This window comes from Acanthopagrus latus, chromosome 23 (genome assembly GCF_904848185.1).
Source record: "Acanthopagrus latus isolate v.2019 chromosome 23, fAcaLat1.1, whole genome shotgun sequence".
Lineage (NCBI taxonomy): Eukaryota > Metazoa > Chordata > Actinopteri > Spariformes > Sparidae > Acanthopagrus > Acanthopagrus latus.
The window spans coordinates 5,463,382-5,483,122 of NC_051061.1; the positions used below are offsets into that span (position 1 = coordinate 5,463,382).

The 19,741-nt window shown below is 41.9% G+C and overlaps 2 protein-coding genes across 6 annotated transcripts; both read right to left on the minus strand.

The window, feature by feature from the left end:
• Nucleotides 1-843: 843 nt before the first annotated feature.
• Nucleotides 844-6,784, minus strand: gcat (glycine C-acetyltransferase). Its single transcript, XM_037089964.1, has 9 exons — nucleotides 6,488-6,784; nucleotides 5,622-5,752; nucleotides 5,410-5,511; nucleotides 5,175-5,321; nucleotides 3,976-4,130; nucleotides 3,424-3,506; nucleotides 3,027-3,198; nucleotides 2,107-2,228; nucleotides 844-1,641 (listed from the first exon to the last, which is right to left on the minus strand). Exons 1-9 carry the CDS (start codon nucleotides 6,699-6,701, stop codon nucleotides 1,490-1,492), a joined length of 1,278 nt encoding a protein of 425 aa, XP_036945859.1. The 5' UTR covers nucleotides 6,702-6,784; the 3' UTR covers nucleotides 844-1,489.
• An 859-nt stretch (nucleotides 6,785-7,643) lies between these two features.
• On the minus strand, nucleotides 7,644-15,755 carry tom1 (target of myb1 membrane trafficking protein). Of its 5 annotated transcripts, none has more exons than XM_037090160.1 (16): nucleotides 15,560-15,755; nucleotides 13,852-13,936; nucleotides 13,632-13,710; nucleotides 13,378-13,527; nucleotides 13,120-13,254; nucleotides 12,882-13,016; nucleotides 12,604-12,720; nucleotides 12,271-12,401; nucleotides 12,145-12,187; nucleotides 11,908-12,025; nucleotides 11,746-11,809; nucleotides 10,971-11,040; nucleotides 10,510-10,575; nucleotides 9,958-10,029; nucleotides 9,246-9,285; nucleotides 7,644-8,500 (listed from the first exon to the last, which is right to left on the minus strand). In XM_037090160.1, the coding sequence occupies exons 1-16, from the start codon at nucleotides 15,609-15,611 to the stop codon at nucleotides 8,406-8,408; spliced, it is 1,452 nt and encodes a 483-aa protein (XP_036946055.1). In that variant the 5' UTR covers nucleotides 15,612-15,755; the 3' UTR covers nucleotides 7,644-8,405. The 5 variants fall into 5 exon arrangements, with proteins under 5 accessions (XP_036946055.1, XP_036946054.1, XP_036946058.1 ...); XM_037090159.1 differs by having other exon boundaries at nucleotides 12,271-12,404; nucleotides 15,560-15,754; XM_037090163.1 differs by lacking the exon at nucleotides 12,882-13,016 and having other exon boundaries at nucleotides 15,560-15,754.
• Nucleotides 15,756-19,741: the final 3,986 nt, after the last annotated feature.

The following is a 19,741-nucleotide window of genomic DNA, read 5'->3' on the forward strand; positions in this document are numbered from 1 at the left end:
CCTCTCCCGTCCTCTGATTGGCCGGGAGCGACGAGCGCCCGTCGCTATTGGTCGAAGCGGTTTCACGGAGGAGTGTGCTTGATTTAGAGGTGGAACTAGTGAGCAGTGATGGCGCGAAAAAGACAAGAGGAGGAGGAGGAGGAGGAGAAGCACGAGGGGCAGGACGGGGCAACAAAGAGGAATGAATACAGGAGCAGATTAAAGTGCAAACTGCGACCACAGCTGAACAAAAACACGTTTTTATCATATTTATCAAATGTTAATGATGTTTTTAGAGGAGCTTTCTGTCTGGAAGGATTTATCTGTATTTACAATGGACATAGTTTAGTTCACCAACAGTGAAATAGGTCAGTTTCAGAGGCTTCTATGCATCATATTTCTTTGATGACTAATAATAGGTGGGGTGACCATAGATACTGCTGATCAAAACTAACAAAGCTTTCCACCAATATGGTACCATTTTCACAAAACCCTCCAGGCATGTTTTATGATGCATTAAAAATAGTTTTATATGAATGTTTTGTGAAGACATACCTTCCCTTGCATCAAAATATTCAGATCTAAAAGGTGACTTACACAATATCTGCCTTACTTTTCTGAAAGCTCCATTCTCTGTATGTGCACTGGAGGATTTCAAATGCCACTCTTGTAAGTTTTCTGCTGAACCCCCATTTCCTTCCAATTTAGTGGTGATGTCCCGCTTGCAAACACGCATCGTAGCTGAGATTTAAGGTGAGCACGGAGGAAATTGAGCAGTGAAATGTCAAAACAAGCTTCTAGTGTATGACATCCTGCAGCCTGACACTCAAACATCCAAGTGAAGTAAAACAAAAGCAACATGCATTTCTGAGTTGAGAGAATTTAATATTTGACACTGTATTTTACACTACTGCATATCAACAATCTGCAAATGTGCTATTGTATGTCCTGAGGGGAAAAAAGGCAAAGCAGCTCTCCTCCTGGGGAGAGCGTGTACTCAGAGAGAGCACATGACCTTTGGCTGCTGAAACATCATTAAAGCCCGTAGTGTCAGAGTTTGTGAAGGAGCAGGTTTTCCCTCATGACTCACAATATCTCTCACTAGTAAACATTAACAAAGAGCCACAGTTCTTTCACTAGTTTTGAAATGGGTTGAATGTTGATTCTAATCAATGCTGATACTGTGAGGTCATGACTGACTGCATGACTAAAGATATTAAGATTATTCCCACAATCATCAAAGTAAATCTGCTGATAATAAGTTTTGTTAACAGTCATTTTTGCCAAAATACAAACATCTATAAATGTTAGCAAAAGCGCTTTATTCAGCTAGCAAACAACAACAACATTCATCTCCGCTGACCTAATAATGTAACTAATATTTCCATCAACATCACTCATAGGTCTCCTAGGTAACGGGCTGATCGATCCGCAAGAACAAGCGACTGAACGTCGTTCAGTGATTCACGCTGATCGCTGAATCCTTCCGATTCCTGCTTCTTTGTCCTGCTCATGAGATGACTCCATGTTTTCTGCCGGTCTGGATGAAAGCATCGACGCACTGGTCGATGTCTTCGTCTGTGTGGGCGGCTGAGATCTGAACGCGGATTCTGGCTTTGCCCTTTGGTACCACTGGGTAGGAGAATCCGATCACGTACACTCCTGTGGAGAGAAGAGACGTGCAAAATGTTAAGTGTCAAATAATGTGAAACATGCGTGGAGTCATCAGCTGATTCAGGCTCATCTGATCCCTCAGGCGAGACAAAGCTAGCCCATTTGGCACAATATTTGGGAAGCTTTTTATTCTGCTAACTTGTTCTTCCGCCTGTCCTTTCTGTTCTTGTGACCTAGAAACCATATCCTCTCTACCATTATGGAGGGCTTTCCAACCCCTTAAAAGCACATCAGAGATGAGGAGTGTAAAAGCTTTTGGAGGAGCCTGGGGTACAAGTACCACTCTTTATCTAACCAGAGCTAATGCACTGATCTTACTACTCAGTGTAGATGTAGTGTGGTTCAGTCAAATCAGGACACAGGGAGAGTACAGCTGACTGAAAAGGGTTGGTGTAAATGTGGCTAATTCCATTATGCATTTCAATCAGCATCGTGTCTTCACTGCGGTCTCACCAAGCTTCAGCATATCATCAGACATCAGAGAGGCCAGCCGAGCATCGCCCAGCATCACAGGACAGATGGGGTGAGCCGAGCCTGCGATGGTGAAGCCGGCCTGTGTCATATTGTTCCTGAACCTGATTGGACAGCAGAGAGAGAAAATTATTAGTCTCAATATTACAAGACAGCATAATTAACACAGCAGGCAGAGGCTTGTGTTCTTGTCCCTTGGGTACAACTGAGAGCCATACCAGTGACATCAAAGGTAAAAAATAGCTAAGGCTGCCTTTGTTTTTTCTTTAATATTTGGTGAGCTACCATGTGCACTGCATGTATGTGTACTTTGTGTAGAATGTATCTCACCATTGCATAACATGGCCTAAAGGCAGCATGTGGGCGTTACTGCACAAGGTTGAGAAACAAGATGGGAAATGCATCCATTTACCAACCGTGCTGCCTGTGCTAATATTAGCTCATGTGGTTACTGTTCAAGAACACCAAGATACGTTTTTCTTCGAGTCATAAATTATGAGACTTTGTTGGCGATTCAATCTTCAGATTTTGGCTCGGGGACAGCAGCAGGAACATCCCTTTGACTTTTAACGTTGCATTCCTATTCATTAGACTGAGATGCAGCACTGTTCCCCCTCCTGGGTGTTTGCTGTTTCATTTCCATCAGCAAATATAATTCATGTAGATTTTTGAAAATTTAAGAAAAAGGCTTATCTGTTTGGTCAAAGGCTTGTCTGCTCTATCAAAGGCTTATCTGTTCCCTAGAAAATGTTTTTTTTCGGGGTGTAGGTCCTGATTCAGAACTATGATGCTGACAAGGTCAAAATATTGACATGATATGCATAAAAAAGTTTACTTTTCAATTTTTCTTTTTTTTTTATAGAATTGCAGATGACCTTGGCTACTCCATAGAATGAACGCACCTCATGGTTTTGGCCGTCATGCTCTGTGCAATCTCATTAGATGCGAGCAGCAGCTCCACAGCCTTGGTGGCGCAGCCCACCACTGGAGGGGGGAGGGAGTTGGAGAACAGGTAGGGCCGCGAGCGCTGCCTCAGCAGGTCGATGAGAGGCTTAGGACCAACTGTGTAGCCGCCTGAGAGAGAATGTTTAACAAAACAGAAGAAGGCTGAATTGGCATTGTATTAATACTGTAACAGTAATCTGTTAAAACAACTGTTCAACACTGTCTTGCTGAGAGTCAGATGAGAATAAAAGAAACATTAGGAGACAGTTAGCTTAGCATAAAGATTGGAAATTGGGAAAGTTTTATTTGTACAACTTGTGTTTTATCAAAATGATGGGAGGGATGGAGACATACCAGCTGCTCCTCCCAGGGCTTTACCCAGGGTGGAGTTTACAATGTGAACCCTGTCCATCACTCCCAGGAGCTCATCTGTTCCTCTGTCAACCACAGACAAGAGTGCCATTAGTTTAGAGACACAGCTGACTTAACTCATGCAGGTGTGCAGGACTTCTCATTTTGGCGACACCTACTGGCCGCATCAACAAAAGACACTGTTACAAAACCAACAAAATTTCATAACACTGAAATAATTTTAAAGTTATCATAATTTTCAACACCTGGTCGTTATCATTACTATCAGTGAACAAAAAAGTGATTCAGTGTTTAAGATGTTTTAACTGATATTGATGACGCCTTGAGTCAGCAGCTGAAAGCACAGCAGTATCATGTAAACCTGCTTGTAACTGTTAAAGGTTTAAACATGTTCAACTTTGACAGGTTTAATAGTCTTATTCAATACTAATCAACCAATGAGTCTTAGAAAAAGGAAAGAAAGGAGGTTGACAAGCTAAATTAAAAGGCAATACATCTTTATTTTATTTCTGGGTCCATCAGCATCTCACCCACCTGCCCCGAGCCCCCAGGAAGCCGGTGGCGTGGCACTCATCTATAAACACCATGGCTCCGTACTGCTCGGCCAGGTCACAGATTCCTTTTAAAGGAGCCACGTCTCCATCCATGGAGAAGACTCCGTCTGTCACCACAAGGCGCATACGAGATGACTGAGGAGGACAAAACAGAGTCCTGCTCATCAGTGGAGGTCCTGTCACAGTCTAATCAATACTGTAACCCTTCCCTGACCCTGACTCACAGAATTATGGGGTTAATGCGCCATGAAACTCAAATGGACATGCTTTGAGATCGACCTCAGTGAACTCTGAGTCCAAAAAAATGCTGTCTCAGATGAGGAATAATGTGGCGAGTGTTTATCATTATTGCTGACATGTCTTACCAGTATCAGGTTCTTGGTTGCTTCACTTGATACAGGAAAGAGGAATTTCAAAAAAGTCGATTCACCCCAAATTACGGAAAAAAAAACCAAAAAACATGTTTTCCCATGACTTTGAGCCATAGTCAGTTTTGGTTCTGCCTTCCTCCGAATACAGTTTACTGTTCCCTAATCCTTTCAATCATTTTGTTCCTGCACAGCATAAACCGGTTTACTTGTTTGAAAGGAGATTCAGGTGAAAGAGTTTTTCAGTATGCGCTTGATGGCTACATATTTGATATAATGCTAATACGAGCGCCACAAGGACAAAAGGCAATCTGGAAAAACTCAAACTACATACGGTCAACAACTCTCTGCAAGAAATGGTACCTTAACACTGCTAACATGTTTCAGTATTTCATTGTCACTCTGGACATGATGGAGAACATGACATATCATCATCAACAGAGTAACTAATCAGCAGTGTTGACATTCTCTCTTTGTACTGTAATGCAGAGATATCAACTGAAGTTAGCATGCTAACCGAGTATCCCGGCTCTGTCCCAGTCTAACACTCCTGCGGTCCCATAGATCCCAGTCCAAACCTCTAACTGCATGGCTAACTGAGCTAACAAGCATAGAGTAGATTCAGTACTTTGGTGATATGTTATCCCCTATTTGTTTTGAGTAGGATTTTTGACAGGAATTAACCAATTATTACATATTGCACCTTAGAAATATTTAGATATTATATCAGCAGCAAGTGTTAATTAAATACACATCAATAAAGCATAAAAGTAAAAAAAAAAACATTAGGAAACAACACACACACACACACCTGGGACTCTTTGAGCTTGTTCTCCAGATCACTGAGGTCCATGTGTTTGTAGCGCAGCCTCTTCGCTCGGCACAGACGGATCCCATCAATGATGGAGGCATGGTTCAGCTCGTCAGACAGCACTGCGTCATCTGGGCCCAGCAGAACCTGGTACAAGAGTAGAATGATTCTTTATTGGATCCTAATAGAGGGAATCCTTCCGGTCTGCAGGAGACAGTAGGGTGCAAAGACGTACCTCAAACAGTCCAGCGTTGGCATCAAAACAGCTAGCGTAGAGGATGCAGTCCTCCCTCTCGTGAAACTCTGCGAGCTTCTGCTCCAGGTTTTTGTGCAGGTCCTACAAAGACAGAGTCAACTCATTAACCCCAATCACATCCCAATTAGCTGTACAATTCTTATCCGTGTGTTAGTCGGCTGATTGGGCAGTGAAGTGGTCATTCACCGTACCTGTGTGCCACAGATGAATCTGACAGAGCTCAGTCCAGCACCATAGGTCTTGAGAGCGTCGATCCCCGCCTGCACCACCTCTGGATGACTAGACAGCCCCAGGTAGTTGTTGGCACAGAAATTCAATATTCCTGAGAGAGAGAGAGAGAGAGAGAGAGAGAGAGAGAGAGAGAGAGAGAGAGAGAGAGAGAGAGAGAGAGAGAGAGAGTTTGGGTGGAGAACAGGACATCTTAAAAGTTAAAAAAAAAAAAAAAAACACTAGTCTGTCATAAAACTTTCCAGCTCAAGAGCAGTAATGGCTACTGTCAGCAACTTCAAGCCTGCAACAGTAATTCTGTGTGTAGTTTTTGGACAACAAAGACCAACAGAAAAAAAAACAATGAACTGGGATGTTAGCATCCACATGAACTGAACAGTCACTTTCACACAAGAGAGGTTATGACTTAAAGGCAGCAGGCCATTCATAAATGAGCAGAGTCAAACTGTGGCTCAGGTTCAGCCTAAAGAGTAAACAGTGGCAGAACAGCAAACAGGCCAGAGATTAGCAGCTATTGTGGCCATGTTTGAATTCATTACAAATCTAATTGCGTTTTCTTTGCCTTTTATCATCACAGCCGAATGTATAACTGCGTACTGTTAATAATGAGCCTTTTATATCCAATGTAATACTGTTCGGACTTGTTTGGCATGAGCTTGAAACATATATTTGACTTTAGTTAATGTATAAGTCAAGTTCAGCCCACAGATAACATCACAGCAGAGCGCCAACTGACAAACACAGTACTCCGTGGTGCGTTTGAGGAAACATGGGTCTCCTTGCCACCACCTATTTGTATTCCCTGTCACTGTAACCCGGCACCACTCACTGCTCTGACTGCCGTCCACGTTGATTTGAGGACCCTGCTTGGACGTAATGATTCTCTCCGCTTTCCACGTCCCCGCGGCTCGGATACCGTCGAGCTCGCCCTCCAGCACCGCTCTGGCTTCGGCGACAGCGGCGTAGCTCCGGCTCGAGGCCGAGGGTCGCAGGACGACCCGGGCCGGCCTCACCAAACTCCTGACAGCTTTCCCGAGAGACATGACTGCGAATCCGTGTGCTCGAGGTACCAAACGTGCAGCAGAGCCGAGCGTAAAGACCAGGGGGCGAGGCGTGGTTGCGTCACGCAACAAGTGTAGGCGTACGCGTGGTAGGCCAATCAGAGATCAGGGTATTTGCCAGGTGGCTTGTTTAGTCCAATCAGATTTCAGGGAGTATTTGCTTACTGTGTCACATTCACTTTGGTAATAATATGTTGCCTAATGTTAGTGCCACAATGTTTGACTTCCCTGTAGTTCTCTTTCCTTTAAAAAATACTTCACCTTTAACTGTAATAAATAAATAGATGAATACAAAAATAAAATGTCCATAGGAATGTACCATTACACCTGAGTGTCCTTCTTTCTCCTTCTCACACACTGACCCTGGTTACCCTCTGGCACCCTTTAAACAAAGAGAGATTGTGACTACAGGTTACAACAGAACCTAAACTCACATACTTTCATAGAGGTAATGTGATTTTGTGAATTGTTTCATTAGTTGTGCTCACATGATGCAAAATTAACCATTTTTTTTGTCCAACTGCCAAACCACAAGTTACTGTTCAAACGCTTCCAGCCACTCAGTAGATCACCATTGTTTTCTGGCTGGTGAGCGATGCAAAACTACCCAGACAATTTTGTAAATAAATCAAATCAAATCTTATGTAATCAAATCTGATCTTGAGCCCCAAATGCTTATTCCACCAAAACAGCCACCAAAAAAAGATGTTCTAAGCCATGAGGTGTGACGGACTCAGTGGTCCTTGGACTCAGAAGGTGTACAGTTGGGTTTCTTAAATATGGGTAAAAATATATACTTTCTTCAAGTTTAAGTATGTTATTTTGTTTATCAGAAAAAGCTGAGTTTCAATTAAATAAAAAAGCTACATATTGCACCTTTAGAAATCTAATTTTTCATTTAATAAAAACAGAAATTTGAGTCAAATTTAATTCACAACAGACAGGAATTAAAAAGATTTGCAGGGGTCACACACCTGCAAAGCCATGAATGTGATTATACAGCAATAAACCTTAAAATGTTCTGCACTGTGAGGTTACAATAATAACAGCCAGACTTCCAGTTAATCGTTTTAGTTTAATGTATGACAGCAATCTGTCAGGACTTCCTGTTAAATTTCAAGTAAGACTTCTTCACACAGGAATGTTGGAGGGAAACCTCATTAAGATTTCTTTGACATCCTACAACAACAGCGATGTGAGGTATCAAAGCGTTCCTTAATGCAGAAGGCTGACATACAAGTTTGCAGTGTTTGCTACGTTAACAGGGACATTTATCTGCAACCCATCATCATTCAGATGACAACATATATATCAGCAATATAACATATAACCTAAAGTTGCAAAATTTGTTTTTGTAACAATATCCTCTCTCTCATTCAACAGCAGGAATGTAACCATATAAAATGTGCAAATGTTTGCATTCCACACATGGACAAACACTTATAACAATGTCAAGTAAAAACCTTCATCTCACATGAAATAAAATTATTTCTTATCAGTTAAAAAACCAAACACCTTTTCTCCCAAGTAAAAGCAGTATACAAAGCCACGATGTCCTTCTTCATATATGGGCAGTAATTCCCATGTCATATGTGCCATTCAACCATTGATCTAAAATCTCCACTTTTCAGCCGAAGGCGCAGGAGCTTCAGGACTAGTGTTAGTTTGGCAGGTTTAAAGTGCAGCTTAAGACTCGGAGTGGTTGTTATCCTGTGAGGAGGCTCTCAGCGACGGCAGGCGGTCGGCCGCTTTTGCTCTTTCTGCCAGAAACTTGTCAAACTCTGCAGAAGGAGAGAAGGATTAGATGAGATAAAACCACAGCTATCTAGATTAAATCTACGAAATGAGATAAGGAAGTAGCAAAATGCAAACAGTGTTGGGAGTTTATGAAAGGGTGTGGGTATCAACAATAAAGAGAAAAATACCAGATGAGACTATTCTAAAGGTACGACCTTAAAATTAAATCCAATTTTGTGTCAGATGAATTCAAGTGCCTTATCATCAGCACCATCAGTTTTATCTCACTGTTTAGACCTCAATGCAAGCTTGCAAACAAGTTTTCACATAAAAGCTGACTCAGTAATTCCTCAATGGGGAATTATTGGTTGAGCGGACTTAGTAGTTCCAGTGTAAAATAGCACTTGACTGATTATTCAGTGGAATTATTTCATTTGTTCTGTCACATAAAAACAAAAATATGGCAGCTGTCTATCAATGAATAGGTCTAAAGAGAAGTGACATGTGGCACTACATGTCCAGTTAGGCCTCTAGTGCCATCTGCAGGTCAAATGCAGAAGTATCCAGCAGCAGATATGAGACTGATACGTAGAAATTAGAGTTTAATGAAGAAAAAAAAAAACCCTGTAGTTCCAAGTATAATTTTAAAAGTCACCACTAGCTGTGTGCACTAGCTATATGACATTCTACAGCTCTTCTGATGCTGCAGGGGTTAATAAAGGCCAAGTGAAATAATGGCTAATAAATGGTGCTCATCTTGAAGAGAAAGTGAACTGTAAGGACTCTCACCTTCACTGGTCACACCGTCTGAGTCCTCAAAGTCATCATACTGTGTCAAACAGAACAGACATATTTTGCATGACATATGTGGGCAGATACAAGACAATACGGTTAAAGGATACCTTTGTGTCGATATACAATATACATTTTGAATAGTTTAGACTAACATTTATTACTTGATATTTTTGACACACAAATAATATGTTTACATTGTCTGCCATCTTAGTAGAGCACTACAATACGCTGACATTTGCTAATTAGCATTAAACATAAATTACAGCTCGGGCTCAACCGAAGCAGTGGCCAAATTGAAATTTTGACACAATGATGGTGCTAGATGAAAAGTGACGGCATTACCAAAGTCATTACAATTCATCCTGAAGGAAACATGAAATCATGAAACTTGGCAGCCAGAGCCAGAGTACTGACACTTACATCCGCTTACATCCACTTACAATCAGAATTTGTCATGTAGGCAGTATAAATATAATAGTTCCGTTTTCAGGTTCAACTGTAGAAACGTGCTTTGGTTTGAGTTTGTGCTAAGCAGCAGAACTTTGGGTTACCTAAACTAGTGAAACTCAAAAGTCAATTACACATTGACCAGAATGATCCTTCACTGAATAAAAAATGAACAGGAAACAAGTCCAGCATTAAAACAATACAATACAGTTAGTATACTTTTGTGTTTTAGACTAAATTAAGTAATCCAGCCATTTACCTCATCATCCAATGCTAGCCACTTCTCAATATCATCCATTACATCGGGCTGGTTAGACTGGGTGATAGGAATCTAAGAAAGAAAGCAGAGCATCAGTGTGGTCAGTGCGATAAAATATAAAGACTGGTTAAACTTTGTGAAAATGTAACAAAGGGTCTCAAACAACCAAACCACCAAAAAAAAAATAAAATAAAACGACAACAAGCAAACCACAAAGTACGACAGATATGAAAACAATGCAGCATATCAGGACAGTGCGGACCAAACGGCGTCATGCCTCGGCTGTGGGTGTAGGCACAAAAGTAAACTAAAAAGAAACCAAAAAACTATTTATCTTCGCCATATATTTAAAAATAGCATGCAAACCAATGTGTTGTAACTCAATACATCAAACACTGAACCCGAAAAATGGATCCAAACAAAAGCAATCCAGACCAAAGCAAAGGTAATTAAAGTAAAGTAAACCTCCCAGGTAAACACAAAGAGACAGAGGTTGTGGATAGGTGAACCGATGAAAAACCGATGAGGACACATTTTCAGAAACAAACCCACCATTCCCCTTTTAATCATCCAATCTAACTTAGGTGAGGAGCTGCAGGTGGAGGCTGGGCTGCCATCCTTCATCACAGACAGAGAGTTCATTCAGAAGGAGAAGACAAAGCAACAGACACGTTTACTCAACCACAGAGCCTTTTATAGACCAGGTAATTCTGTACTTATTCTTGACTAAACTAATTAAACTCACTGACAGCGAGCCCCCTCAATGCCTTCCTTTAACTAATACAATTAAGACATTCTGTACAATACCATGAAGATCAGTTCAGTGTGCTTGATACTCTGTCACACATTGGAGTTTTCATTCCAAAGCTAGAAACTGATCGAAAGCCAAATACACAAGTTTCACGCTGAATTTTCCAGTAGTCCCTCAGGTCGCATCACAAATGATGTGATAATTATTGTGACTAATCCTGTTAAACCGTGCGGAACCTGAATTAGACGGCATGTTTGCTTACCGTTCCAGTGTTTAGTAGCCTGCTGTCCAGAGCTTGAGCCAGGCCGTCCACTGCAACTTCACTCTGCTCGCTGAAAAACACAACATTTGCATGTTGGTTAACTGCCACGTAAGCTGCTAACATAACATATCATCATAACACACAGTGATATACTGGCACTTACAAAGATCATCTTTCCAAATGCTATTCCTGAGAATTTGCTCGTAAGAGAGCTGCGTGACGGCTCTGTAAGGCTGTAACTGTAACACTGTGTTATGAAAAATGAGCACAATTTGCTTCACGTTCCATTTTACTCAAACATTTCTAACCCTTTAATATCTGACGCCCACAGATGGACTCAAGTGCCTTTTATTAACACCACCATGTTCCATATGAACAAATGGTATTCATTATTTACCACTATAAGAGGGTATTATTAACAATTAACAATTTGTCAAAAGTTCCATTTTAATGTGGTTTGGTTAAGTTTGCATTTACTGTGTAATGATAATGTACTGCTATGTATATTCTGACCATTGACAAATTACTTTAGCTCACCATTTATTCATATTCTAGCTACCTCTATTAACTTTTCGTTATTATCATCATCATCATCTGTCAACTGCTTCTTCATTGCTTTTAGTTTAAACTTCTCGGATCGCTTGCTGACTACTTTGCATGTACTCTCGATGCAAATCACTGTTTCAGTTATACCAGAAAAGTACAGGCTTTGCAACCATGTTTACTGTGGAAGTCTCCAGAGTCATTCAAACTTCTGTTTGTAGCGTTCCTGTACCTTGGTCTTTGTTGAGTTGAGACATTTATTTTCTGTGATAATGTGTCGTCTGATTCACTTGTACCTGCAGGAAGAACAGCCACAAGTTCAGAAAATGTAGAATAAAACTACAGCGCTGCACATGCTCAGTGTGTAAGTACGTGTGACTGTCGCAGTACTTACTGAGTCTTGCCATCTGGCTGGACAAGCTCTCAGCTCTTGACTGGCTGCGTGAGATGTTGTTGGTAAGTGACGCAGCACCTGTCAAATCGAGGTCTGTGAGGTTGACGTATGAGTGGCTCTGAGAGACAAAGAGCAATAGATTAAAAGCCCACAGTGCAACCATTTCATACATTTCTTAATGTTGAGTTGTGAAGTTAGAATAAAACCCACTTCAAAAATGATTTTAATGGTCTTTACCTTCTGTGTTGCATTTGGACCGTTTGCTATTCGTCTTTCAAACCTTTAAGCAGCAAAACAAGCGTATGTTATCATGAAATAGCTCTCTAATAATATAATTACATAACAAAAATAAGTGAAGTTAACCTCTGGTAGCGAGTAAAGGCAGTGTTCATCTCATCGTTAGTTGCCAGCAACTCTTCAATCAGCTTCTCCTCACTGAGTCTGGGGACCATCTTCACTATCCTCTCCTGCATTTCCTTACAAACTGTGTATAACTGCTAATGACACAATCAGACAAAGAATGTGTGGGTGGGGGATTGAGGGGGTAGATGCAACGCAAAATGTATAACGTACGAGATCAGTTAAGGGTAACACACTTGTTACTCAGAACGAATGGATGGAAGTAATTTTCTCATGCTTCATGTGAAAAAACCCATCTTTTCTTCTTTCTTTTTTAATTTTTTTTTTTTTTTTTACCTCCAGTAGCTCCATGTCTGCTTGTTTTACTGTGACAGGATCCAGCTGACTCATCATGTCTGACATCATGGTCAGGTTGCTTCGCACCACTCCCAGCTCGTTCTTCAGCTTTTTAATCTGGAAATATCAGTAACAGGCCAGAAATGAACACACAGCTGTGGTAACTCTGTGCAAAGCCACGTATTGATTTCATGAGTGCTGGAGGCGAGAAATTCAATTGAGAGACACAAATGCAAAAAGGAGTGGTGAGACAGCTGAAATAAAAGCCGGGCCATCACCTGGCTGGGAGTGAAGGCAGTGGTTCCCTCTAGGGCCAGTTTGAACTCAGAAGTCTGGGGTGGGTTGAGCGGAGGTTTGGAAGGAAGAACCACAGCAGGCAGAGTAGTGACAGCAGGCCCGTTCCCAGGCAAAGTCTGGTAAGCAAAGGTACAGAAATGCCCCGAAAGGAAAATGACCGACAGAGATGACAGGCAGCACCAGAATTATTAAAAGTGAGCACACCAGCAGTGTTTGTACCTTCTGTGGGGCTTGGACGGGTGAGTAACCATCCAGTTCTGTCACGGGGAACTCAAGACCTTTCCTTCTTAGATCTTCATACACAGACACCACACCTGTCAGGTCAGGTGAGCTGCGGAATGCATCGGCCCACGCCTTGAAAAGAGATGCAGATGAATGCCAGATTGTCAAGCAATGCGACAACGCCAAGACAACAACCTAGTTTGTTTTCCATTGTACTTCTGTTGCCAGACGTGCAATGTGCCTGTTTTATTTTACCTGTATAATACTGAGCACTCTGTCATGCAGGACTAATGGAGGGTTGTTTCTCGGGATGATCGACCGGACCAGAACCCCCTCTACAAAATCACGCGTCGTCACCAGGATGTGAAACCTGTAGCCGCAGTTCTTCACACAAGTTTCTAGGACCTGACATCAGAAGGAGATGTGGGGTGTTAGCAGAAGAGCTACACTTCACCACTCAAACCAAGTAATGGGAACACAAAATAGTCAACAGAGTGAACAACACTCACAGTGAGCGCCAGCATGACCTCCTTGAAGTTCTTGTTCCCCACAATCCTTTTCTTTATGGCTCTGACTGCGTCTTTAGGTCTGTAACCAGAGAATTTTCAACAGTCACGGGCATGATTCCTCCAGAGGACTAGTTTGTTATTGATGGCAACAGATAACAGACACACACACACACACACACACACACACACACACACACACACACACACACACTGTACACACCCTTCCTCTGCACAGTTGATCATGTCACAGATCTCCATGTTGAGAGCCCAGTCTTCTGATGGCAGACTGGAGCTGGTCGCACTCTCTGTGAAAAATAAGTGAGCATTTGCTGCTGAGTAATATGAGTGATGTTTAGTCAGGATTTTATCTTATAGCTTTTGCCTTAATGATTGTGATTTTGTCAATGCTTAGTACATGTTTCTCATAAAATAAATAACAACTTTGTCTAAATTGGACAAACATTACCTCACAGTACACTTTTACTTAACTTTCTGACCCTGACGAATAAATTTTGGTGTGTAGCGTTCCGCAGGGATCAATCTTAGGACCCTGACACCTCCTGATGTACATACAAGATAGAACTAAACAAATGACTGATGTGAGATTTTTTGTTATGTGGACGAGATGGCTCTGGTGATGGGCTTAAAATGCTCCTGAAGATGTACTAATCATAGTTCACAGTATACTGTATGTTCTGACAAACAAAATAAAGGATCAGTCAACAGCAATCAATGTTATGCTACCCTTATGCATCCTAACATATGCAATAGATATGAAATCTGCAGTTCATTTTAAGCTTTTTCAGTATACTGATGATTTGGCTTCATCGTAGTGTTACATAGAAAACATGCTTAATCCAGAAATGTCAAAACTAAGTCTATGGACGGTGGACAACATACTTTAACTACATTTGAAAAAAGGCTGTCCATTTTTATTTGCCTTGAATAATAAACCTGCTGAGACCAGATTTCTTAACGTCACCAAATTAGACCAATGCAAAAACAACTTTATTGTTATCAGTTATTCATAATGTCAGTTTCAGTAAAAGGTTATCTATGGCTTTGATCAATGATCATGAACTGAACACAATTTCTGCCACTTCAGCTGTTTTTCTACAGGTACAAGATGATATGTTATATCTTTTTAGTTTCAATTAAACAATCAGTATGTGTACAGGGCTTTTCAAATCAGTAAAATAGTTGAAGATGGCTATCAACCAACAAGTCATGTGCATAAATACCTAAATGGCCAAGTGTCTGACGATCTACAGTTGGTCTGCGTTGTGTCCAAGTTCATGGACATAGCTGTTTTGAACCTGAATCCTTTCCAGAGTGAAATCTACCGTTTTTAGTTTAAAAAAACAGGTGTAAATACATTTCATTTATTGATACAGAATTGATTTAGTTTGAGTAACACTGCGTCTGCCACAAATAAATCTGCTTATCTATTGTTTTAATCCCTCACTGTCAGTTTTCCATCAGTCAATGGGGGCTCATGTGCAGCCATCAGGCTACAGCCGCATATGCGTCTTAATTTAGGTCAGGAGGATGTCGGCCGCTCGTGTCCCGCCCAGCTATTGGCAGCTTCCACGGACACGGTAAAAAGCCAATCAACTCAGCGTCACTGCACCCAAGTCCCGCCTCGCTGCCGAATCATTGTAGGGCGGACGCGTCAGTCAAACCGCAACCTACTCTGTCAGTCTTAATAAATATATCTTGGATTTACTATTTTTAATGAATTGACGTTATTGTACGCGTTTTGTCGCGCAGTTAAAAACAAACACTAAAAACCCTGTTAACGATAAAAACCAAGCGGCGGCTCGACGGGGGATGAAGAGTGTCCGAGGCGTCACGACTCCAGCGAGAGGTTGCCTGGGATAAATTTGGTTATAAAAGATGTGGTTTATGTCGGTCACACCACGGCTCACCTATCAGCTGTCCCACCGGCGTGCTGAACGGATTCCCCAGTAAGAACTCCATGTTGAGAGCGGTGAGTGAGGGCCCAGCGAGTGCGCCGACGTCCCCGGGCAGCAGAGCCGTATGCTACGACAAGCCCCGCTCCTCCTCCTGCTGCTGCTGCTGCTGCTGCCGCTGCTGCTGCTCACACAACAAAGTGGGGCACCAGTTGAGCTGCGTCACACTTTAAAGGGAAAGCAGCCCGCAGTCAGCGCACACGGTCCATAGGCGCTGTAACTGCACCACACACAGGCACTCGGCATCTCTGCACTCACTGCCGGGGAAGAAAGTGCTCCCAGGATGTCAGACCTGTCTGTATACACACCTACATCAGGCATAACGCTGTGACCTCTGACAGGCGAAAAAGTGAATAATACTGATTTAATCTTCGTCATGGCACCTGTTAGTAAGTGGGATATATTAGGCAGCAAGTGAGCCTGTTCTCCTCAAAGCTGATGTGCTGGAAGCAGGACAAATGGGCAAACATAGAGGATAGGAGCTTGTTTGACAAGGGCCAAATTGCGATGGCTGGACAATTGAGTCAGAGCATTTCAAAAACTGTAAAACTGCAGGACCACTTTTGATAGATACCGACCACTGCAGACTGGTATTTCCCAGTCTGCAGTGGTCAGTATCCATCAAAAAGTGGTCAACGAAGGAACAGTGGTGAAACGGTGACTGGGTCATTGATGCACTGGGGGAGCGATGGTTGGCCCGTGTGGTCTGGTCCAACAGCTGAGCTTCTGTTGCTCAAATTGCTGAAGAAGTTGATGCTGGTTCTGATGGAGAGGTGTCAGGATACACAGTGCATTGCAGTTCGTTGCGTAAGGGTGTTGCATAGCCGCAGACCAGTCGGGGTGCCCATGCTGACCCCTGTCCACACCGCCGAAAGCACCAACAATGGGCACGTCAGCATCAGAACTGGACTGCGGAGCAATGGAAGAAGGTGGCCTGGTCTGATGGGGATTGGCTAGCCGGCGGAGGCGGTGACTTATAGGATCTGCTGCTGACATCTTAGTACCAGATACTACAGAACACCTTCAGGGGTCTAGTGGTGTCCATGTGTCGACGAGTCAGGGCTGTTTGGGCAGCAAAAGGGGGACCAATACTATATTAGGCAGGTGGTTATAATGTTATGCCTGATCAGTGTGTGTCAACTATAGTGAGTGTAAGCCCATGCTGTCATACTGTATTTCAAATGTAGGCTATATGTTTTTAGACTCTGGCTGAACTATATGACAGCGGAGACATAATACTGCTTAGCCTATATTCATTTGTTTTACCCCCAATGAGACAGATCCTCATTGTTTGCATGGCGCCCCCACCGGCCCCATGCTGTGTAAAAAAAACAATGACAACTGCTTAAATAACGTTTTTTCCCCCTCTACACCCTTATTGTCCTTACTAAGCAATAGGTTCAAGCCACTCAAACATAAGGATTTGCTGTCTTTCTTTGTCATGTGTGAGAATAAATGAAGAGTCTTTGGGTTTTTGACTATTGTTCGGACAAAAGAAGCTATTTGAAGTGGCCAGGTTGAGCTCCGGGAGATTGTGATGAGCTGATTGAGATGTTTTAGATTGTCTTTGTTTTTGTTTTTTCTTATTACATTTTTTAGTCTTAGTGATTAATTGTAAAAGAATAGTTAGTTATGGCCGTATTAACACCTACAATGTAGAAAGTACTGATGTGGTTAACAAACTGAGCTTGCACTATTAGGTTTCATGTTATATAGGTTATGCAAGAGCGTATGGGTAAATATATTCTCACAAACCCAGGTAAAGTCATGAAGTGTGAAGGCAATTAAATACTGTTAAGTTTGTTTTTGTTTTATGATTTACTTTTTGTTGTTGGGGGGGAAAAAAACATTTCTTGACAAAGATGTCTCATAAAGTCCACTTGTTCAGGAGCTCTTAAAAATATCACATGATCCCCATAAAACACCTCAGTCTCATTCAGTTGATCTTATTACTGTCAATAGAGAGATTTTTCTCTCTCTCTCTCTCTCTTTGTGCAAATAATCATTTTTTAATATGCAAAACCAATCCTTCATGGTGTTTTCCTCATATCTCAATGCTTGTGTTGTGTGGTTCTCAGCCACATGGGTGCACTGTTTGATTTCACATTTCACAATATCTTGTTGTCCACCCAGAGCTTTCTGCTGCTGACTCCCCTATTCCCGTCTAGGCAAAGTCAGCAGCTTTCCCAGATCCTCAAGAGTCCGGGTCCCCTGTGTCAACTGGTCTGAACTTATTTACTTGACAGTTTGATTTGGAAGATACCACATCAGTGCTCAGAACAAGCTGATGAAGAGGGCTTCAGGGCGGCTCCTGATTTCTTACCTGAACTTGAAGCTTTGTCATGTGGGTTTCTGTGTCAAAACCTCCATTGTATTTTGAGTATTGTGCTCTGTCATTGTAAACAAAGTGAAACCAGCAGGGGTTAAAAGTTAGTAGCTCTATTTTTGCCTCAGGCAGGTAGGTCATTCTCGCCCTGCTTACACTAAACAAACACTCCCTTCTGAACTTGAAGGCCCCTGAAGTTTTATCTCCATCACTAATTGTCACCCTCCGCGGCATTTACAGCTGCCAAGAAATAATAGGCGCTTTACTTTCTCAAATGTAACTGTCAATCACAGTGGGGAGGCACATTTGTGTCTGATCAAAGCCGTGATGTGGATGTGTGACTCAGACGCAGTGACTCACCGCCCAGTACGCAACAGAGAATATACTTTCTCCTGTCCCCGCTGATGCACAACCCACTCGTGTGTTTACACCAGCAGAGATGATACAGCTGTGCCCATTAAAACAGAACCGTACGCTGCTTATGTGGGTGATCACAGGGCAGATGAAGATGCGGTTGGTTTGTAATTGCGGATAACGTCCTTTCCCTCAAGATAGAGACGTGTTTCCTCTGATAAAGTTCACCGTTTGATCTCCCCACAGCGCAAGAAAAATCCAGCTTGCTTGAGGTTACGGCAATGAAATATCTTTTTTAATCTTGTGAGCAATGGTTTCATAGTTGTGCTTCGGTAACAGCATCAGTACTGTCTGTGCAGTAAGGCTGCAGCATATATGGTCTGTTTACCACAGTGGTTGCTACGCTACTGTGTGAGGATGCATGTAATGATCAATTAACATTTCAGTAGGAATACTACAGATATATATGTTACCTGTTATTATTGTTGTTATTATTATGGACACTGATAATAATAGTGCATATTGTTAGTGCAATGTAATAATATGGGTGTTTACACTAATGTTAATAGAGCCTGTGTTCATAGCTTACATTTTATACAGTCTAAAGCGTCTGTGTGATGCATTCAAATAAACAGCTCAACAATACTTCCTCTGTGATTATATTGCCACGTTGTTTTATTTTGAAAGTTTTAGTATGGCGCTGTCAATATAAATAAGAAAAAGAAAAAAAACACACGTACTGGTCATAACTACATTAACAAAGAACAGTTTCAGTCACAGCTTTCTAATGAACCAGTCTGACCTGCACAAGCGTTAAAACTAACATTATAGCATGTGGACACTTCCGGTGAAGGCTTTCATAATAAAGCGGGCAAACTGACTCAGTCATAAACAGAAATGACCATGTTTATCACTCCCGTGTTGTCACAGTCTTAGTAGGAATAACGAAGATGTTTTATTTTTTATTTTTTTCTGCAAGCTTTATTATCATATTTTCAGAGCTATGAATAATACCCAGCATGCCACCTGCAGAAGTGGAAATGTCGGCGTGGTGTTCATCCAATAGGCTGAAATGTCACAGGCGATGGCATCATCGCAGCCAATTTGATAAACATCAACTGGAAAACATAAACGGATTCTGTGCAATTCAAGAGCTGGCAACTGTGGGTCAAATCTGAGTCTTTTGCTGTGAGACAGCAGCGGACACATGCTGGACATCTGACACCAATCATATTTTGGGTAGAGTTATTTACAATAAGCATTCAAGGATAAACCTATCGAGACTTTTAGAATCATTAGTTCTTCAGTTTCTCACTGTTACACCTGAGCAACTCTCTCGTTCTCTCAAAGATCCGTACTGGTCGTGTGAGAGGCTGCAGGAATCTGGTGTTTAACTGGTGAATGAAATAACACTTGCATGGCGACACAACAGCACAGGGAGGAAGAGTGCACGTCTC